The sequence below is a fragment of the Ovis canadensis genome, chromosome 4 (genome assembly GCF_042477335.2).
Source record: "Ovis canadensis isolate MfBH-ARS-UI-01 breed Bighorn chromosome 4, ARS-UI_OviCan_v2, whole genome shotgun sequence".
Classification (NCBI taxonomy): Eukaryota; Metazoa; Chordata; class Mammalia; order Artiodactyla; family Bovidae; genus Ovis; species Ovis canadensis.
The window spans coordinates 109454324-109477693 of NC_091248.1; the positions used below are offsets into that span (position 1 = coordinate 109454324).

General features: G+C 41.3%; 2 protein-coding genes across 2 annotated transcripts in view; both read right to left on the bottom strand.

Moving 5' to 3' along the window:
• COPG2 (COPI coat complex subunit gamma 2) overlaps positions 1–11848 on the bottom strand; it is a 170855-nt gene extending 159007 nt beyond the window's left edge. Inside the window, exons 1-4 of the mRNA XM_069588386.1 lie at positions 11648–11848; positions 10406–10458; positions 9765–9845; positions 6776–6847 (exon numbers count right to left, since the gene is read on the bottom strand). Coding sequence (XP_069444487.1) covers positions 6776–6847; positions 9765–9845; positions 10406–10458; positions 11648–11684 — 243 coding nt within the window. The 5' untranslated portion in view covers positions 11685–11848. The remainder of the gene's footprint in view (positions 1–6775; positions 6848–9764; positions 9846–10405; positions 10459–11647) is intronic.
• Positions 11849–12117: 269 nt separating this feature from the next.
• TSGA13 (testis specific 13) overlaps positions 12118–23370 on the bottom strand; it is a 28726-nt gene continuing 17473 nt past the window's right edge. Inside the window, exons 5-7 of the mRNA XM_069588834.1 lie at positions 16479–16618; positions 15807–15934; positions 12118–12287 (exon numbers count right to left, since the gene is read on the bottom strand). Coding sequence (XP_069444935.1) covers positions 12118–12287; positions 15807–15934; positions 16479–16618 — 438 coding nt within the window. The remainder of the gene's footprint in view (positions 12288–15806; positions 15935–16478; positions 16619–23370) is intronic.

Consider the following 23370-nt stretch of genomic DNA (forward strand, 5'->3'; position numbering starts at 1 on the left):
TACCTAAAACAATACAAATGCAATAGTATAAAAACATTAACTACTTCAGGGATAAATTTCACAAAATATGTTTAAGATTTTTGTGCTGAAAGCTATAACACTGCTGACAGAAATTAGAGACTTGTATAAAGGGAAATATATACCATGGCTATGGAATAGAAAACTCAATAATGTAATGTGAATTCTCCTCAAACTGATCTTTTTGTAAAATTTTATTGAAATAGTTTAGCAAAGTGATCTTTAGAGTCAATGCAATCACCATCAACATTCTAGCAGGTTTTGTTTTTTTTTTTTAACATAAGTAGATAAGCTGATTCTGGTGGCTCAGACAATAAAGTCTGCCTGCAATGAGGGAGACCCAGATTCAACCCCTGAGTCACGAAGATCCCTTGGAGAAGGAAACGGCTACTCACTCCAGTATTCTTGCCTGGAAAAATCCCATGGACAGAGGAGGCTGGCAGGCTACCGTCCATGGGGTCACAAAGAGTTGGAAATGACTGAGTGGCTTTCACATACGTATACAAAGCTGATTTAAAATGAATATAGGAATGCAAAGAACTTACAAGAGCCAAAATAATTATTTAAAAGAAACTGACTGATGGCCAAGAGGCACATGGAAAGTTGCTCAACAGCATTAATTATTAGAGAAATGCAAATCAAAACTACAATGAGGTATCACCTCACATCAATCAGAATGGCCATCATCAAAAAACCTACAAACAATAAACACTGGAGAAAGTGAAAATGAAGTCTTGGGACCCCATGGACTGTAGCCTACCAGGCTTCTCCGTCCATTAGATTCTCCAGGCAAGAATACTGGAGCAGGTTGCCATTTCCTTCTCTAGGGGATCCTCCCGAACCAGGGATCGAACCCGGGTCTCCTGCATTGCAGGCAGACGCTTTAGACGCTTTACCTTCTGAGCCACCAGGGAAGCCCCAAAATGCTGAAGAGGATGTGGATCAAAGGGAACCTCCTTGCACTGTTGGTAGGAATGTAAATTTATATAGCCACTACAGACAACAGTATACAGGTTTCTTTAAAAACTAAAAATAGAACTACCATATGACCCAGCAATCCCACTACTGGACATACACCCAAAGAAAACCATAACTGAAAAAGACATGTATCCCAATGTTCACAGCAGCACTATTTACAACAGCTAGGATATGGAAGTAATCTAGATGTCCATCCACAGGTAAATGGATAAAGAAGATGTGGTGTATACATACATACACACACACACACACACACACACACACACACACACACACCCCAGTGGAATACTACTCAGTCATAAAAAAGAATGAATTTGAGTAAGTCCCAGTGAGATGAATGAACCCAGAGCCTGTTTATACAGAGTGAAGTCAGTCAGAAAGAGAAAAACAAATAGCATATATTAATGCATAAAATGCATTGATGCTTTTGAACTGTGGTGTTGGAGAAGACTCTTGAGAGTCCCTTGGACTGCAAGGAGATCCAACCAGTCCATCCTAAAGTAGATCAGTCCTGGGTGTTCACTGGAATGAATTAATGCTTTTGAAATGTGGTGTTGGAGAAGACTCTTAAGAGTCCCTTGGACTGCAAGGAGATCCAACCAATCCATCTTAAAAGAGATCAGTCCTAGATGTTCATTGGAAGGACTGATGTTGAAGCTGAAACTCCAATACTTTGGCCACCTGATGTGAAGAGCTGACTCATTGGAAAGGACTCTGATGCTGGGAAAGACTGAGTGCCGGAGGAGAAGGGGACGACAGAGGGTAAGATGGTTGGATGACATCACTGACTCAATGGACATGGGTTTGGGTGGACTCCAGGAGTTGTGGATGGACAGGGAGGCCTGGCGTGCTGCAGTTCATGGGGTTGCAAAGAGTTGGACACAACTGAGCAACTGAATTGACTGAACTGAATGCATATAGATAGAATATAGAGAAATGGTATCAATGAACCTATTTGCAGAGAAGGAATGGAGACACAGATGTAGGAAAGCAGCTTGTGGACACAGTGGGGGAAGGGGAAGTGGGACGAATGGAGAAAGTAGCATAGACATATATACATTACCATGTGTAAAATAGATAGCTGGTAAGAAAGGGGATCCAACCAGTCCATTCTGAAGGAGATCAGCCCTGGGATTTCTTTGGAAGGAATGATGCTAAAGCTGAAACTCCAATACTTTGGCCACCTCATGTGAAGAGTTGACTCATTGGAAAAGACTGTGATGGTGGGAGGGATTGGGGGCAGGAGGAGAAGGGGAAGACAGAGGATGAGATGGCTGGATGGCATCACTGACTCGATGGACATGAGTCTGAGTGAACTCCGAGAGTTGGTGATGGAGAGGGAGGCCTGGCGTGCTGTGATTCATGGGGTCGCAAAGAGTCAGACATGACTGAGTGACTGAACTGAACTGAAGAAGTTGCTCTGTAACACATGGAATCCAGCCAGGCATTCTGTGATGATCTAGAGGGGTAAGATGGGAGGAGGGGAGGGAGGCTCAAGAGGGAGGTGATATAGATGTAAATTATAGGGGATCTGCATTGTTGTATGGCAGAAACCATCATAACATCATAAAGCAATTTTCTTCCAATTAAAAATAAATTTTAAAAAGTTAAGTTAAAAAATTTTGAAAAAGAAAAAATAATAAAATAGGAAAACATGCACTACCTGATTTAAAATGAACTATAAAGCTACAGTAGGACTTCACTGGAGAAGGCAATGGCAGCCCACTCCAGTACTCTTGCCTGGAAAATCCCATGGTCGGAGGAACCTGGTAGGCTGCAGTCCATGGGGTTGCCAAGAGTCGGGCATGACTGAGCGACTTCCCTTTCACTTTTCACTTTCATGCATTGGAGAAGGAAATGGCAACCCACTCCAGTGTTCTTGCCTGGAGAATCCCAGGGACAGGGGAGCGTAGTGGGCTGCCATCTATGGGGTCGCACAGAGTCCGACACGACTGAAGCGACTTAGCAGCAGAAGCAGCAGGACTTCATTGGTGGCTCAGTGGATAAGAATCTGCCTGCCAGAGCAGGGCACACAGGTTTGATCCCTAATCCAGGAAGATTCCATATGCCTCGGAGAAACTATGCTCATGAGCCACAACTACTGAAGCCCATGCTCTGGAGCCCAAGAGCCACAACTACTGAGCCCACGTGCTACAACTACTGAAGCCTGTGCACTCCAGGGTCCATGAGCCACAGCTACTGAGCCTATGTGCCACAACTACTGAAGCCCGTGTGTCCTAGAGCTGTGTTCCACGAGAGGAAGCCACCACAATAAGAAGCCCATGCAGCACAGTGAAGAGTAGCCCCCACCTGCCACGACTAGAGAAAGTTCGCATAGAGCAATAAAGACCCAGTGCAGCCAAAAATAAAGAAATGAATAAAATTATTATTTTTTTAAGCAACAGTAATAGTATGATTCTGGAATAAGAATAGACATATAGGAAAAAAAAAAAAAAGGAAAGTGCCAGTGTAACACAATCATTATTATTCTTCCTCATCCTTCTTCCTTCATATTGATAAGCAATTATTCCAGTAGAACTTGTTAAGAAAAAGAGAGGAGGAGGAAATGGAGGACGGGGTGAAGGAAGAGGAAGGAGATGAAAAGAAATTCAACCTTCACTTCATATCATGTGTAAAAATTAACTCAAAATGATCACACAGCAATTTTAAGACACAAAACTACATAATACCTAAGAAAAAAGCATAGCAGAAAATCTCTGTGACTTTGGGTTACACAAAGATTTCTACAATACACATCAAAAGCACAATCCATAACAGCAAGAAGAAAAACCTGATAAATCGGACTTCATCAAAATTTAAAACTTCTGTTCTTTTAAAGGTTAAGAAAATGAAAAATAAGATATAGGCTGGGAGAAAATATTTGGAAAACATCTGATAAAGGACTTGTATCCAGAATACAGAAAGACCTTTCAAAATTCAACAGAAAGAAAATATATAACCAAATTATTAAAAATGAGCAAAAGATATGATCAGATCCTTCATCATAGAAGATATATGAACGTGAAAGTGAAGTTGCTCAGTCGTGTCCAACTCTTTGTGACCCCATGGACTGTAGCCTGCCAGACTCCTCTGTCTATATGATTTTCTAGGCAAGAATACTGGAGTGGGTAGCCAACCACACCCTTCTCCAGGAGATCTTCCCCATCCAGGGATCAAACACCCACTTCTGGCATTGCAGGCAGACTCTTTACTATATGAGCCACCAGGGAAGCCTCTACACCTACCATATGACCCAGTAATTCCACTCCTAGGTATTTACCCAAGAGAAATAAAAACTATGTTTAAAAACTTATACATGAATGTTTATAGCAACGTTATTCCTAGCCATCAAAAAATGGTGACAAACCAAATATTCTATAGCTGGTGCAAAAATAAACAAACTGAGGTACATCTATACAACAAATACCACAATGAAATAAAAAGGAATCAACAAACAAAAACATGGACAAATCTTAAATGAGTTATGCTAAGTGCCTGAAAAGGAGATTCAAAAAGCTTCATACATATGATGAAGTATGATATTCAAAGTATAATATCATTCTTATGACTTCCTGGAAAGCAAAACTATAAGGAAAGAAAAGAGATTACTGGTTTCCTAGGCCTGAGGATGGTAGGAATAAATCATATAATAGAAAACTTTTTGGAGTAATGGAAATATTCGAAATCTTGATTAATACTACTGTATAAATTTGCCAAAACTCATAAAACTATACCCTAAAAAGGGTGGATTTTACTATTTGTAAAGTATATTTTTAAAAAATGCAGTAGTGAGTAAATGAGAAGTCAAGCCACAGGCTGGGAGGAAATATTTACAAAATATCTATCTGATGAAGGTCTTGTATTCAGAAAATACAAAGAGCACCTACAACTCAATAAGCAGAAGATAAACAACCTGATTTAAAAAAAAAACAGATAAAAGATGTAAACAGAAGATGTTTATTTTCTTCTTACTAAAGAAAATAAACAGGTGGCAAATCAGCATATATTTGCTTAATACATGATTAACATATTCATCATTCAGGAAATGCAAACCCAAGAATGCCACTTCCAGATATTAACCAAAGAAAATGAAAACATATTAATAGGTCCACACACAGACTTGTACTTCAGTAGTTTTAGCAGCTTTGTTTATATTTATAAACTAGAAATAAGCCAAATATCCATTAACTGGTTAATGGATAAATAGTTAAGATTACCTACCTCCATACAATGGAATACTACTCAGCAACAAAAATGAATAAACTACTGATACACACAAGAACTGGAATCAATCTCAAAAGCCATAAGTAAAAGAAACAAGACAGAAAAGTCATAAAAGACTATATACTCTATGATTAAATTTAAATAAAATTCTTCCTGATTTGATAAAAGGCATTACTGATTCTGTCTCCAGTGATAAAAAGGATCCTAGTCGTCCTTGGCATGCAGTGGCAAAACACTTAAATCACCAATGCAGACAAGTATGATCAAGGACCTACAGAAGACAAAGCTTTGGGTCATCAACTAGCTGCTACCACAGAAGTAAAAATGAGCTGGACAGTGGGGTAGTTCCTTCTAAGTACACTGGTGAACTTGGTAAAAGAAAATGCTAAGGTGAGAACATTAAAATCACCCTAGACCATAGACATAGCCTAAGGTCTATGTCAGGGCCTAGAAATGTCCATAATGCCTTAACAGAAAGCCTCATGTCATGTGCGCACAGGCCTGAGATTTCTGAAAAGCATACCCTGCAGGTGACTGAATAAAATGCAAATTCAATTCACCTTCTGTGGGACATTTTATGTTAAAGTTAGCATCCTAATTGAGAAAGAAGGAGTGGGGCCCTGGAAACTGGAATGGGGACACAGGGGCAGATTCTGATAAATCTGACTACCTTGAACCTCTAAATTCCTCCAGGCTTCCATGGCAAGTGAAAGCAGTCCTCCATAGTCTGTCTGAGGAAATCAGACTCCTTTGCCTGAAGAATGTACAGCGACTTCCCCTGAGACACTTGCCTTAAAAGGGTCTGCTGATGTTCCTGAAGACCTACTCCCCAAGCTGCTCATTATCTAGACACATAACCAGACTCAAATCCCATAAAGTCCTCAACACAAAATGTGGCCTGTGTTGATATGCAAAACATACCAAAAGGACTGCACAGTTTGACCAATCTATGTTAACAGAAAACAGAAATACAGATCCCATAATCCCCTTCTCTGGATGGGTTTGAGTCAGAGCTGGGCAAAAAGGAAATATGTGCCGCAATGGAGGATGGAAATGAAGCACAGCTGTTTCGCTTGAAAGTTAGGGTGGTCGAAGGGAATGAGAGACAGACACGGGGGTGCTGGCAGCCTCAGTCTGTCCTCACTCTTCTTTTCCCTACTCCTCATCCTCTTCCCCACTCTGCATCTAACTCTTCTCAACTGCCAAGAGAAACCCCAGGCCCACCAGAAACTTGACTGAGAGTTTAGGAGATGAGATAGCTATGTCCACTGATTTCTATACCAGTCCATCTGTGCAGTGTCATGCGAGAGGCTGGATATTAGCAGTTTTCATGACTGCATGGCAGATCTGTCAGTGAGCAGCTTTAAACAATATACTTTCATTCTTTCATTTTCCTGTGTTCTTTAATAAGCATTTATAAGTTTTATGAAGATAAATAATTTTTAAATAGTTTTAAACATTTCAAGCAACCTTCCCTCATTTGGACCACTCTAAGTTTCCCCAAGGAAAACAAAAAGAGCATTTTTAGTCTAAAGAATTTAAAAAACAGACTTACATCATTAGACTGAAACAGTCGAGTCATTGCAAAGAAGGCTTCTGTGGCTTCTGTAGTTCCAAAGTGTTCACCCTAAGTAATTTAAAGTAAATTTAAATTAAAACAATTTCTTAAACAAGAAAAAAAAAAGGATTTTTCCCATTATTTCTGCAAAGATCTTTTAGAACCCAGAAAAAAAAAATCTCTATAAACACTGTGCCTCTTTGTTATTTTTCTGACTTTTAATTTATAAACCCACATGGCCATTTATCCATTCCTTATTTAAAATAATTCATTATCACACACTATGCTATAAAAGTTCTAGAACAGTGGTCTCTAACCTTTTAGCATGAACTATTTTAAATTCTCTGAGCAACTGAGATTTACAGGAGATAGAAAACGAAGTTGAGTTCTTAGTCAGAACAAGATGTTATTGTTACACAGCCTAAGAACAGATATCATACCTCCTACATTTCTATAATCCAATGTCCAGTGCAAAGCCTGACCTATCATAGGAGCATAATAAATATTAAACTGTAATGAACTATAGGAATCACAGAAAACATGGTAAGAAGGGACCAACCAAAAGGGCAGGAATCAGATTATACAAAAAGGCTTATAGGGCTACTAATACAAAAGGCCTGTAGGGCTGCCAATACACCTCAAGATACTGGCTCAAGGCCCTAAAAACATTCTTTGGATCAGAACTCTAATATGTTTAATAGATCATCTGAGGATCTTCCTAAAATACAGATTTTGATTCATTGGCTCTGGTGTGAAACCTAAAATTTTCCATTTCAAATTAGCTCCCAGTGATGTGAATGCTACTGATCTGGGAACCACATACTTTTGAGTAGTAAGGTGTTAGATAACATATATTATTAATAGTCAAAACACTGCAGACCACAGACCACCTGAGACATTACCATTTCAATATTTAATTTCTTCATTAAAAGCAATCCTATATAATATGTTAGGCTCCATCATTTTTCAGGGCTTCAGCTTTCACAAAAAATACAACTAGTCTTCAATCTATTTGTCATAGGTGTAAGAATAAACCCAAATTTTATGAAAAACTTGGATAGTTTAGGATGAAAGACACCTTAAGTCCCTACTTTCTGACTTGAAACTCAAAAATATATGGATGTGTCAACTCTGGTAGAAATTTAAAAGTAATTTTCCGTAAAGAACTACCATGAATTAGGCAAAAGATAAGGTTAAGGTTCTGAAATCTGTTCACCTAGTTGTCCGTGTTCATCAGACTATGTGGGTAACTTCCTCATCAAGATAGTTATGTTTCAACATGGGTTGCCCATCAAAGCAGTATTGGTCAATATAAAAATATATGCTACTCTAGACCAGCTTTACTCAAAGCTATGCTTGCTGACTGGAGTTAGCCAATTTGGACACAATGTGTGCCATGAAAAGTTAAATCAAACTAACTTTGCCTTAAATGTTTCCAATAATACCACAAGAGGATCTATGTTTGTGAATAGATATATTTTATTTAAAAGCATGGACCTTCAGGATTGGGAAGACATGTACACCCGTGGCGGATTCATGTTGATGTACGGCAAAATCAATACAGTATTGTAAAGTAAAACAAAATAAAATTAAAATAAATAAATAAATAAATAAATAAAAGCATGGACTTGTTGTTCAGCCTTCATTTGCAAACTACAAAACTTTATCTCGGTCATGAAACGTAGCTAAGTAAAAAGTCTCATGGAACTCAAGTTGGAAACCACAGTGTTCTTTGTACCATATGTAAACCACCTGAGGTATATATATAGGTGCACATACACATGTGTGTGTATATGAATCTAACAAACAAAATCACATTTTCTAAGGTCCTAGACATTTCATGAGATTTTTCAGTCTGAAGCAATAAAAAACAAAAACAAAAACAAAAAACATACACACACACACACACACAAAAGAAGAAGTAGGATCTATGTTTCATGATTTTTGTCGGTTTTGTCTGCTATATCCCCTGTGCATAGGACACAGCAGGTTCGTAATAAATATATATGCTGAATGACTGAATGAATACTATTCCTGAATGCTGTGTCCACAACTATTTTCGGTGCTTCACATTTACTGTATCATTTAATCATTACCATTGTCTAAAACAGCTTTATCATAATCCCCATTTAGAGAAAACGACATAAAGCACAAAACAGTTAAGCCCAGAACCATACTAAGAAAATCATAAACAAACAAAGGCATACCTTGCAGATACTGTAGGTTCAGTTCCAGACCATGGCAATAAAATAAATATTATAATAAAGCACATCACAGGAATTTTTTGGTTTCCCAGTGCATATAATGTTATATTATCTATACATATAAATTTATACATTTATACATATAAATGTTGCATATAAATGTTTATACTACACTGTAGTCTATTTTGTGCAATAGCATTATGTCTAAATAAAGACAATGTACAAGCCTTAACTTAAAAATACTTTATTGCTAAAAAATGCTAACCATCATCTAACAATACAGGGTTGCCACAAACATTCAATTCGTAAAAAAAAAAAAAAATTCAATAAAGTGAAGCACAATAAAACAATATTCCTGCTTATATTCCTTAATTTGAATATTAAAATGAAAGCTTTAAAGCATTAATATACCCTCACAAAAGGATAAAATGTCTATCTAGAATTTGTCTAAGCTTTTTAAAAATATTTTTGGAGGGACATAAAAACCTTTGAACATACCTAAACAACATGTTTGAATATTAACTAATACTTGTTAAATTCAAATCAATGTTGAGATTGTACTGTGTGCTTAGCTGATTTGGTACCTCATGAATAAGAAAGAAGTATATGTCATACTCCTTGTCCACAAATTTTACGTATTACTACATTAATCAAACACTGCAAATTCTAAAATTAAGTGAATTATTAAAAAATTAACAATTACACTTCCTAGAAAAAACTTCACTGCACATTATGTATTTCTATTCTAAGACACAAATCTGAGGAAAATCACAGTAATTTACCTGGTTCAGTAAGTAAAGAATCTTTGTAAGAATATGCAAACATCTTCTTGGATTGATGGGCGTTTCATTGAATATACGAGCCTGTGGAAACAAAAAACACTGCTATGTATATTTTCTATCACAGATTATAGACAATCAAATAAAATGAAAACAATTATATATATGTTTTTAGGACTATTATATATTTTAATCATAGTATCCAAATAATTTAGCTTATAGTTTTCCATTTATTATGGTATATAATAAATTATCAGATGTGATTTTCCATTCTATACTCACTCCCTTAAGTCTCCCACTTCAACTTGTGGACTTTATCTAAGAATTTCAATATTTACCTACATCATTTGAATACAATGAGCTTAGTATCTATAACTTCCTTCAAAAACCTTGCACTAAACACCTCCTACCTTATGTTACTTAAAATTCTCAACATGTGACAGAGTCTACAAATGTTTGCATTTCTATAAACGCCAGACTTTCCTATGACAAGTAACCCCTCTTTTTTTTTTCCCTCCAGTATATATTCTCTGAACTCAGTTACATTCCTTAATTCTTATTTTGGATCATAGAATTCCAGGTGCTCTGTCCCCATTCTAAAATGGAACAGAAAAGAAAAAACACACTATACTTCCAAGCCATACCTCTTGTAAGACAGCACTCTTCTCCAGATGCCGAAAAGGATTGGAGCCACTACCTATATTATGGGGGAAAAAATGTCTTTAATAGCTGGCATACACAGATGTATTTACTTTCTAAGAAGGGTTTTAAATGCTTGAGAAATCTCACCTATGCGAGGTGTCCACTTGGATATTACAGTGATAATCATTACTAATATGCATACAAATTAATTAAAATCTTTTTGACTCTGACATTAGCTCTGTCTGCTATCCTGTAAGATCCTGTACTTCTCTTTTACAGAAACTCTACCTAAAATGAGTACCTTGTCTTCTTGGCCTGCCTTATTTTTATATGAATGTTACAAATATCTGCCATGTCCACACAACTGAGATTTAGATTGTGGTAAGGCTCTTCGGATTTCCCTATAGGAAAGCACTATTTTGTGTATTTCTAACATTTTGCTGGGAGGCAGAAGAGTTTATCAGAGAATTAGATACGCGTCAAGCTTTGAAGGGGCCATAGAGGTTTACTAACCCAACCCTCGACCACGCTTTGTGAGAGCAGCTATCAATCACTGAGACTTTTTCTTTTTTTTTTTTGAGGGGACTTGGCTATCTGCCTCATTTACTCTGGACCAAAGATGGGTATCAGGATGCAACTCACTTTTGGATGCTTGAGTATTAAATGAGCTAGGTACCACGGAACAGCCTTGCCCCCAGGGAAGCGGACAGCGCAGAGGTCCCCAGGGAGACTGTAAGGTACAAGCACCACAAAGTTCATACACACACACAGTCCGGTCGACCCCAGACCCACTCAGGGCCGTACACTATCAGTACCCCGCCCCCACCCCACCCCATCCAACCGCCGCCTCTCGCAAGCGCACACTCACTCCCTCCGCCACCTGCCGTGGGCCCGCCTCTTTGGTGGGCAAGCCCACCCCAGGCGAACCGGCGGAGGAGAAGGCGGCTCCGAGGAGCGGCGGCGCCAGAGGAGGGGGACTGGGGGCGGGGCCGCCGAGCAGCCCGAGGCGGCGCGCGGGCGGCCGCGCGCGAGCGCGCCGACCTGAAGGGAGGCTCCGGAGCCCTGGGGGAGGGGCTAGGGGCAGGCCCCCGGCTGAAGCGGAGCGGGGTCGGAGGAGGGGCCGGGCTCCAACTCCAGCCCCCTGGCACACCGGCGCCCACGCCCCCAGGTTCGCAGTCCCCGAGAGCAGGTGGCGGCGGGCGGGGGAAGGGGAAGGGGCCCTCGCGGCTGAGCCCCTGGCGTACCAGACTCCTCGTCCTTCTTGTCGAATTTTTTAATCATCTTGGACGACTTCCCAGCGCCCAGACCCACCGCAACCGTCCCAGGCGCCGCAGCCGGCAAGCGGAAGAGGCTGCAGGAAGGCCGGTCCGGTGTTCTGGCGCCGGTTGGGCCGCGGTCCCGTCACTCGGAAAGAAGGCCCGCCCTCCCTACCCGGCGCCGGCCGCTCTCACCGCCCCCGGGGGCGTGGCCACCCCCTCTCCTCCTTCCCAAACCGGGAGGAGGCGGGGCCAGCGGTGGTTCCCACCGGAGTCGCACCTCCGCCCCTACAGCGACCGGTAGCAGCTGGGGGCTAGCCCCTGCCCGCCCTACAAGCCACCCGGCAGCCCACACCCTGAGCGGGCAGAATGAAATTTTATTGGTTGGCACGCCCTAGATGGCGACTTCTGCAGGCCCCTCAGTCTTTGGAGAAGCGGGGGTCCTGCAGGGTTTGTTTTCACTTAATGACAGTGGCGCTTTTTATAAACCACTGCTGGGCCCTTCCATTGCGGAACTCGCTCTCTCCTGGTGCGGTTCTGGTGGGCTTCTTCTCCAGGAGTGATGAAAGGGTTAATGGTTCCCAAATCATCTGGGAAGTTGGCGAGTCGCTCCCTGACTTCTTGGAGACTGCAACAAAGCACAGGGCACCTTCGTGAAAATGGACTTCCCAAGGGATGACACATAATGTGAAAAATGAAGAGACCCATTTGGAGGGGTGAGAAAGCTGGTCTTTACTCAGAGCAAGAAGGGTAGGTTTTGGACCACTGACCACCATTCCCAACTTTGTTTATAATTCTTCCCTTCATCAAGACACACTTTAAAACACTACCAGTTTAGGATCTTCCCTATCTAACCCCACCCTTTCAAATGATTCCATCTGTGACCATTTTGACACTTGTGTGTTTATGTGTGTGTGTGTGTGTGTGTGTGTGTGTGTGTTAGTTGCTCAGTCGTGTCCAACTCTGCGGCCCCATGAACAATAGCCCACCAGGCTCCTCTGTCCACAGAATTCTCCAGGCAAGAGTACTGGAGTGGGGTGCCATTCCCTTCTCCAGGGGATTGACACATAACTCTTACTAAGTTAAGGTACTTTCACTTGTGCGTTCAGATTCCTCTTAGCCCTTTCCTAAAATGTATGTTGATTTTCAGTTCTCCTGTCTGAGAGTGTGGCTAAGAAGCTGTTGCTACCTTTGGCTTCAGTATCACTTTTTCCAGATTGTCTTTCAATTTCAGCCCTTCTTGGACGCCTCTGTTTGGGCTTGGCCTGTTCCCATCCCTCCCCTCTATTCTGAAGCATTATGCCATGTAAATATCTCTTAAATCTCTTTTCTTATTCCTACTGCTATTGCCTTAATTCAGGTCCTATATGTTTTTTGGACAGTCTCCTAACCAGCCTTCGTGGCCCCCATCAAAGCAGTTTTCTATGTAACCTTTTATTTGGATGCCTGGTAAATATGGAACATTATGGATGGAAGGAGGGCTTGCTAGGTTCTCTTTTGCTTGAAGTAGAGACACTGCATCAACTTCACAATAGATCGTTTAGGAAAAGCACAGTAATGGCCCTTTAGATACATAGGGTAAACAGCCATTCATTTTTCTTGAGGGAAACTGTAAAGTTACCATAATTCTAAGAAATTCTGCAGACTGAGATATTAAGTGTTCTGTTTAGAAGTGTAAATTGGGTTATTGGGTTATCTTAACAGAATCATGGCCTTGGAAAATCAGAGAAATTTTAATCCAGATTAGATTCTAGACCCTGGAGAAACTCTTTCTTCTAATATGGATTTAAACTAAACTGCTGATACCCTGCATATGGTATCAGTTGAGATTTAACTCCAATTTTACTAAATATACTATTATGCTTGCCTTTTCTGGCTTATAAAGCTCAAACCTTGCTTTCCATGTAGAGTTTCCCTTGAAGGAAATAGACGTTCCTACTTATTTATTCTGGGCCTGAAAATAAAAAGGCTTAGGGGAAAGGAGCAACCTCTTCCCCTCTTGTGGGCTAGAGGTATTGGGAGCCTAGGCAGAGATGGTGCACGTAAACTGAGAGACTCCCAAGAATGGATAATATGCTGGGGGCCTGCTGGTAAGTGTGAAGGAACTTGGAGGATGGAGGGGAGGGTTGAGGCTGAGCTTAAGAGTGGCCCTTTTTATTTATTTATTTTTAAATATCTACTTGTTTGGCTGCACTGGGTCTTAGTCACAGCATGTGGGATCTAGTTCCCTGACCCAGGATTGAACCCGAGCCCCCTGCTTTGGGAGTGTGAAATCTTAGCCACTGGGCCACCAGGGAAGTCCCAGAGTGGCCCCTTTTAAAACAAGATAAATGACTCTCTGCCACCCTTGAACTTTTGTCCGCATCTGTGAAGTGTTTTGGGTTTTAGTTTTGTTTGTTTGTTTTTTCTGTTTTGGCTGTTCGATGCAGCGTGTGGGATCTAGTTCCCTGCCAGGGATCAAACCCACATCTCCTGCATTGGGAGTGCAGAGCTTAACCAGTGGACTGCCAGGGAAGTCTCTATGAAGTGTTATTTAATGCCACAGTTTAGGTTTAGCTGTATATGGGGAGTTAAGAGGGTACTTCCCTGATGGCTTAAGTGGTAAAGAATCCGCCTGCAATGCAGGAGATGTGAGAGACATGGGTTCAATCCCAGGGTCAGGAAGATCTCCTGGAGAAGGAAATGACAACCCACTCCAATACTCTGGTCTGGAAAATCCTATGGACAGAGGAGCCTGGTGGGCTACAGTCCATAGGGTCACAAAGAGTCAGACACAACTGAACACTCAAGCACAGGGAGTTAAGAGAGGCAGTAGGTGGGTGAGGTGGCGCATAGGTCCAGGAGGAGCAGAGATGCTTGAAGGAGCCAGGTAAGGGTTGGTAAAATATGCCCGCATGCCTCTGGAGCTGTGACTGTTGGAACTAAGGATGGTTGGCTGCCACTAGAATGGCCTTGCAGAACAGGGAAGCATACCTTTGGGATTTTCAGAAATTGCTCAAGGAAAGAAACCCCAGAGGAGAAATGAACCTTATCTTGGAGCCATAGGCTAGGGAAGTGTGGGGACTCACTGATTAAACTAATACACAAATGTAAGTTCAGTGCTCTGAAATTCTTCAGTGGGTCATAAACACTTGCTGGATAAAACCTAAGCCTTTGTTTATACTAATAGACAAAGCCCTTAGTGACCTGGCCATCCATCTATCCTATGTACTGAAAGTGCTATTACTGGTGCTTGATAAATATCCGACACTTAGTAAGTGCCCGATAAATGTTGCTAAATGAATGACAGTTTGTGAGGAGCATTCTTATTGCACCCCTACCTTATCCCAAACCTATTCCACACTGTCCTGCCTCAGCCCCAAGGAGACTCATGGACCTTTGAGACTCACAGCTTATCCTTTGGCCCTTTTAGAACAGTTTTCCTCAAAGTGTGATATGCATACCACTGGGTAGTTTGGGAGATACATAAACATCTTAAATTTTAATTATTATGAATTTGATTAAATGTATGCTGTGCTTTGTCCTTCAGTCATTTCCAACTCTTTGTAACCCCAGGAGCTGTAGCCCACCATGCTCCTCTGTCCATGGTGGCACGAATACTGGAGTGGGTTGCCATGCCCTCCTCCAGGGAATTTTCCCAACCCAGGTCTCCTGCATTGCAGGTGGATTCTTTACTGTCTGAGCCACCAAGGAAGCCTCAATTAAATGTATAAGAGGAGAAAAAAGCCCATGTGTTAGTATATCAAACCCATGATATCAATAACATAGGACATTAGGACATAGGACATAGAACAATAACATAGGACAATAATTAGGATGAAACCAAAAAATAATAATGCTTTTAAAGAAAAACATTAAGTAAATTATAGGGCAAACAACATATTGACCAAAACTAGTAACGTGGTGGGTGATGTAGTTTGGGAAACACTACGCTGGAACTTTCTTGAAATTTGAGGATTTAAACAAGATCAAAAGCCTAGAACCACTCAGGCTTCTATCTGTTCTTGGCTTCCATGATACACAGAAAAACAGTCTCCGGAACCTCCAAGAGAGATGTTGATTTGCCCTCAGCATTCATCCCCATAGGTTGTCCCTCCTGCCCACATTGCTGTCTTGTAAAGCATTGCTTTGAAAGAGAGGACCTTACCATCATTCTTCATATATTTTTTACAGACTGAAGCAAAGGTGAGCTGAGGGTACATTTTCTTCTGTTGCCTCAGAGTGTAGACCTTTGAATACTTCCCTTCACTCTTGAAATCCTTGTCAGTGGAAAACCTTAACAAAGAAAGTTGACTTAGTAGGTCCTAGTGTGGGGGTGAGGTAGGGGTAGGGGGTTATTGGAACCAGGCACTACAACCTCAGCTTCTAGGGAAGAAGAAAGGACAGCACAAATAGAGGGTGTTCATTGGTACAGAGTGGCAGTATTGTTCAGTGGAAGGGATGCTTCTAGAACCTACTATTGCAAGCCTATGAAGGAACTCCAGAATCTCCTCTCTCCTCTCCAAACTAGATAGAGGCTGCTCCTATAACCACTTTCAAATCAGATTGTTCCTATATCACAATCCTTAACATGCACCGAGGGAGATTTTTTGGTTCCTCAAATCATAGACCTTTGACTACATCTCTTGTGAAAAATCTTAGTTTGCATTACTGTTTCTCTGTCGCTAAGGTGGAAATGTGGTTGGGGGTCACGTAGGAAAGCTGTCCTATTGTTATACAGTTCTCCACATTCCCTATAACCAAAAAGTATTTGTTAAATCATATTGAAGAGAGATAGTGACATGAATAAGGAAAAGGAAAGAAAGACCCAGGACTCCACCTAAACCATTGTTCTCGCTTGGATGTGGTGTCCTCCATCAGCATCAAAGGGAATACTGGTTTCAGTCCAGATCTTAAGTTTTTTTTCTGAGGCATCAAGGGTAGGAAGAAGTTCTCGGTGGGCTTGTGCTGATGACTTTCCTGCAGCAACGGAAAGAAGAGTAAGTGAAGGAGTAAGCTGAGTCCCCTGGGCTTAAAGGCAGAGCTAGGTTCCTGAACTAAGCTCCAGTTCCCCTAAACTCAGCAACAAGACCTGCCAAAGAGGGAAGTAGGGGTACAGAAATCCAAAGAAGAGAAAAGCAATTCCCTAAGTAGGCTAACACATATTCATTTCACAGCCAGATAATGTGTCCAAATTTTGCCCAGATTCCAAAGTCATTGATGAAGCTTGCACACTAGCCCTTTGTGTAAATGGAAGAATTTCCTGGATTTTGAGGATTCACTTAGTGAATTGCTTAGGAAACCAAACATTTGGTAATAAATTGGGAAATATTGTTGATCCATGGGATGCTACCCACCTTTCTTACAGATGGCTGTCTCATTCATATCCTATTCTCTGCGGTGAAAAGGCCACAGAATGGGATGTTTTGTGAGGTAATAATTTTGTCATTATTAAAGTCATAGAATCAAAGACTTTCAAAAGATCTTAAAGGTCATCAAGTGTAACCATTCATCTTATCCCCGCCTTATTATTATCAAGTGGTCAATCTTCCTATCTCTAAAAACCTAATCTACTTAATTAATAGCTGATTGCTAACACCCTGTAACTTCTACCCTACAGTCCAAATTGCAGCCATGAAATAGAAGGACACTGGCTCGTTGGAAGAGAAACTACGACAAACCTAGAAAGAGTATTAAAAAGCAGAGAGAATACTTTGAAGATCTGTATAGTCAAAACTATGGTTTTTCCAATGAGTTCAGTTCAGTTCAGTCGCTCAGTCGTGTCCAACTCTTTGCGACCCCATGAATCACAGCACGCCAGGCCTCCTTGTCCATCACCATCTCCCGGAGTTCACTCAGACTCAGATCCATCGAGTCAGTGATGCCATCCAGCCATCTCATCCTCGGTCATCCCCTTCTCCTCCTGCCCTCAATCCCTCCCAGCATCAGAGTCTTTTCCAATGAGTCAACTCCGCATGAGGTGGCCAAAGTACTGGAGTTTCAGCTTTAGCATCATTCCTTCCAAAGAAATCCCAGGGTTGATCTCCTGTAGAATGGACTGGTTGGATCTCCTTGCAGTCCAAGGGACTCTCAAGAGTCTTCTCCAACACCACAGTTCAAAAGCATCAATTCTTTGGTGCTCAGCCTTCTTCACAGTCCAACTCTGACATCCATACATGACAACAGAAAAAAACCATAGCCTTGACTAGATGGACCTTAGTCAGCAAAGTAATGTCTCTGCTTTTGAATATACTGTCTAGGTTGGTTATAACTTTCCTTCCAAGGAGTAAGCGTCTTTTAATTTCATGGCTGCAGTCACCATCTGCAGTGATTTTGGAGCCCCAAAAAAATAAATTCTGACACTGTTTCCACATCTATTTCCTATGAAGTGATGGGACCAGATGCCATGATCTTCGTTTTCTGAATGTTGAGCTTCAAGCCAACTTTTTCACTCTCCTCTTTCACTTTCATCAAGAGGCTTTTTAGCTCCTCTTCACTTTCTGCCATAAGGATGGTGTCATCTGCATATCTGAGGTTATTGATATTTCTCCTGGCAATCTTGATTCCAGCTTGTGTTTCTTCCAGCCCAGCGTTTCTCATGATGTACTCTGCATATAAGTTAAATAAGTAGGGTGACAATATATAGCCTTGATGTACTCCTTTTCCTATTTGGAACCAGTCTGTTGTTCCATGTCCAGTTCTAACTGTTGCTTCCTGACCTGCATACAGATTTCTCAAGAGGCAGTTCAGGTGGTCTGGTATTCCCATCTCTTTCAGAATTTTCCACAGTTGATTGTGATCCACACAGTCAAAGGCTTTGGCATAGTCAATAAAGCAGAAATAGATGTTTTTCTGGAACTCTCTTGCTTTTTCCATGATCCAGTGGATGTTGGCAATTTGATCTCTGGTTCCTCTGCCTTTTCTGAAACCAGCTTGAACATCAGGGAGTTCACGGTTCACATATTGCTGAAGCCTAGCTTGGAGAATTTTGAGCATTACTTTACTAGCATGTGAGGTGAGTGCAATTGTGCTGTAGTTTGAGCATTCTTTGGCATTGCCTTTCTTTGGGATTGGAATGGAAACTGACCTTTTCCAGTCCTGTGGCCACTGCTGAGTTTTCCAAATTTGCTGGCATGTTGAGTGCCGCACTTTCACAGCATCATCTTTCAGGATTTGAAACAGCTCAACTGGAATCCCATCACCTCCACTAGCTTTGTTCATAGTGATGCTTTCTAACGCCCACTTGACTTCACATTCCAAATTGTCTGGCTCTAGATTAGTGATCACATCATCATGATTATCTGGGTCGTGAAGATCTTTTTTGTACAGTTCTTCCGTGTATTTTTGCCACCTCTTCTTAATATCTTCTGGTTCTGTTAGGTCCATACCATTTCTGTCCTTTATCGAGCCCATCTTTGCATGAAATGTTCCCTTGGTATCTCTAATTTTCTTGAAGAGATCTCTAGTCTTTCCCATTCTGTTCTTTTCCTCTATTTCGTTGCATTGATCACTGAAGAAGGCTTTCTTATCTCTTCTTGCTATTCTTTGGAACTCTGCATTCAGATACTTATATCTTTCCTTTTCTCCTTTGCTTTTCACCTCTCTTCTTTTCACAGCTATTTGTAAGGCCTCCCCAGACAGCCATTTTGCTTTTTTGCATTTCTTTTCCATGGGGATGGTCTTGATCCCTCTCTCCTGTACAATGGCACGAACCTCATTCCATAGTTCATCAGGCACTCTATCTGTCAGATCTAGGCCCTTAAATCTATTTCTCACTTCCACTGTATAATCATAAGGGATTTGATTTAGGTCATACCTGAATGGTCTAGCCGTTTTCCCTACTTTCTTCAATTTGAGTCTGAATTTGGTAATAAGGAGTTCATGATCTGAGCCACAGTCAGCTCCCAGTCTTGTTTTTGTTGACTGTATAGAGCTTCTCCATCTTTGGCTGCAAGGATATAATCAGTCTGATTTCGGTGTTGACCATCTGGTGATGTCCATGTGTAGAGTCTTCTCTTGTGTTGTTGGAAGAGGGTGTTTGCTGTGACCAGTGCATTTTCTTGGCAAAACTCTATTAGTCTTTGCCCTGCTTCATTCTGCATTCCAAGGCCAAATTTGTCTGTTACTCCAGGTGTTTCCTGACTTCCAACTTTTGCATTCCAGTCCCCTATAATGAAAAGGACATCTTTTTGGGGTGTTAGTTCTAAAAGGTCTTGTAGGTCTTCATAAAACCATTCAAGTTCAGTGTCTTCAGCTTTACTGGTTGGGGCATAGAGTCATGTATAAATGTGAGAGTTGGACTGTAAAGAAGGCTGAGCACCAAAGAATTGATGCTTTTGAACTGTGGTGCTGGAGAAGACTCTTGAGAGTCTTCCCAAGAGGACAGCGAGATCAAACCAGTCAGTCCTAAAGGAAATCAACCTTGAATATTCATTGGAAGGACTGATGCTGAAGCTGAGGATCCAATACTTTGGTCACCTGATGCGATGAGCTGACTCATTGGAAAAGACCCTGATGCTGGAAAAGTTGAAGGGCAGGAAGAGAAGCGGGTAACAGAGGATGAGATGGTTGGTTGGTATCATTAACTCAATGGACATGAGTTTGAGCAAACTCCAGGAGATAGTGAAGGACGGGGATGCCTGGCATGCTGCAGTCCATGGGGTCACAAAGAGTCAGACATGACTGAGTGACTGAACAACAGCAACAACTCCAAACAGAACAAATCTAGTGTCTCTCTCATAGAGACCTTAAATAATTTAAAGAAATCCATCACATTTCCCCTGAGTTCCATCTCTCTTCCAGACTCAACATTGCCAACATTGTGAATTTTTTTCATATGACATGGCTTTGGGTTATTCCCTATTCTCCCGATTTCTCTCATTTTAACTCATTTAAGAAAGTTACAAATTAGATTCTTCCTAATGTGTGGCAAACTGAAATGGGAACAATATTCTAGGTGTAGACAGCTGCAGGATATATCTCATTAAAGTCCCTATTCAAATGTGATCACTGCTTCTGAGAACCTTCTCTAGCAACCCTGTCTAAATCACACCCATCACTCTCCATTCCTTTATCCTACTTTTGGGGGCACTTATTACAATAGATATGTTCTGTGCAATTGTTGACTTGCTTATTGTCTGTGTACTCCACTGGAATTAAACTTTGACTTAGTCACTGATAGATCCCTACCACATAACACTGCCTGGCAAATAGTAAGTGCTCAATAAATGTTATTGAATGAATGAAAGAATGACAGAATAAATGAATAACCAAACTAATTAGTTGACCTGTACTGAACCTTTTAGCTCAGAATTTTCAAACCTCTTTCTTAAAATGTTTGCTGCTGAATTAACCGTGTCTTTTTTTATATTTGTTATTACATATATTGGTTACTTTGTTGTATTTATTTGCTATATCTGTTACATTTATTGTTTAATTCTCATAAAAATCTCATAAATTCTTATAAAAATCCTGTGGCTGAACCATGTCCTTTTGATTCTCATACTCTTGAAACTATTTCATTTTGAGGAACAGGATTCATTGACGTTACCTCCATTAATAGGGGTATTCATTTAAGTTACCTCCATTTATGCCTAGGACCTGTCATAGCCAATAATCTGACCGCAAAAGAGTAGAAACCTTAGCAGAGCTAGATTTTAGAGCAGAAAAACAAGAATAAAGCCATTATTTGGAATCCAAAGCAGCACGAGCTAAGGACCCCAACTGCATGAGCTTGTCTATCTTGTCTCATCATTTAGCACCATGCCATTAACATGTTTCCTGCTTTCTTCCTGTCTGCTTCCTTCTCACTCTAGCATTCATTCCTTATTTTGCCCTGAATATCATTTTTTTAACCTACAAATTTTGCTTCAATCTGCCCCTACTTACCTACTACCTTCTTACTCATGGTTTGACATTTTTCTATCCTTCCCCTCCATGTCCTTTCAGTTTTTATTCCCACATGCACGTGTGCTAAGTCACGTCAGTTGTATCTGACTCTGCAACCCTATGGACTGTAGCCCACCAGGTTCTTCTATACATGGGATTCTCCAGGCAAGAATACTGGAGGGGGTTGCCATGCCCTCCTCCAATCTCAACGCTCTCCTCCTCCTCACACACTCTCAATCTTTTCCTTTCCCAATTCAGATGCCTGGAAGCAAGAATCTGATTAGCTCAAGGATTTTGGTTGTTGGTAGGTTACGGAACTAAGCAGGACCCTGTGGAGCTCCTGGGCACAGAAATCTTTCTGTCACCTATTTCTCATTTGTAGGGACTCCAGCCTCCATGACCTTCCCTGAATAGCAAACAGTTGCTAATCAAGGGAAGAGTAGTCAAGAAACCACCTGAAGCAAGATTAAAGGAACCAGAGAAGTTCATCAAGGCCACCTGAGACAAGATTAAAAGCGTTCAGGCCCTGCACACAGCCTAATTTTATCAGCAACCCCACTCATGAACTATTCCTATAAAACTCCTCATCAAATCCTCCTAGGTTGGGACACAAAGTTTCTCAGCATAGGAGCCCACTGTGTCCCCCTTTGCCTGGCAAAGCAATGTCAACCACAAATGGTCACTTACCAATTGCATTGCCAGTGACTGAACACAAGGGCGTTTGCCATCTGCCTGTGCAGAGATTGAACACTGTGCCACAGCAGCTGTTGACTTTCAACACCTCCTGAGGGAATTCAGTTTGGAGTGAGGCACTCTGTGCTCCAGGGAATCTGGTGGGACAGGTCTTTAGATAGTTGGGTGTTTTTCAGTCAGTTCAGTCACTCAATCGTGTCCAACTCTGTGTGACCCCATGGACTGCAGCATGCCAGGCTTCCCTGTCCATAGCCAACTCCCGGAGCCTGCTCAAACTCATGTCCATTTAGTCAGTGATGCCATCCAGCCATCTCATCCTCTGTCCTCCCATTCCCCTCCCGCCTTCAATCTTTCTCAGCATCAGGGCCTTTTCTAATGAGTCAGCTCTTTGCATCAGGTGGCCAAAGTATTGGAGTTTCACCTTCAGCATCAGTCCATCCAATGAATATTCAGGACTGATTTCCTTTAGGATTGACTGGTTGGATCTCCTTGCAGTCCAAGGGACTCTCAAGAGTCTTCTCCAACACCACGGTCCAACAGCAGCAATTATTTGGTGCACAGTCTTTTTTATGGTGCAACTCTCACACCCATACGTGACTACTGGAAAAACCATAGCTTTGACTAGATGCACCTTTGTCAGCAAAGTAATGTCTCTGCTTTTTAATATGCTGTCTAGGTTTCTCATAGCTTTTCTTCCAAGGAGCAAGAATCCTTTAATTTCAAGGCTAGAGTCACCATCTGCGGTGATTTTGGAGCTGAAATAAATTCTGTCACTGTTTCCATTGTTTCTCCATCTATTTGCCAAGAAGTGATGGGACTGGATGCCATGATCTTACTTTTTTGAAAGTTGAGTTTTAGCCAGCTTTTCACTCTCTCTTTGATTTAAACCAAGAGGCTCTTTAGTTCCTCTTCACTTTCTGCCATAAGGGTGGTGTCATCTGCATATCTGAGGTTATTGGTATTTCTCCTGACACTCTTGATTCCAGCTTGTGATTCATCCAACCTGGCATTTCTCATGATGTATTCTGCATGTAAGTTAAATAAGCAGGATAACAATATACAGCCTTGATGTATTTCTTTCCCAATTTGGAACCAGTCCATTGTTCCGTGTCTGGTTCTAATTGTTGCTTCTTGACATGCATACAGATTTC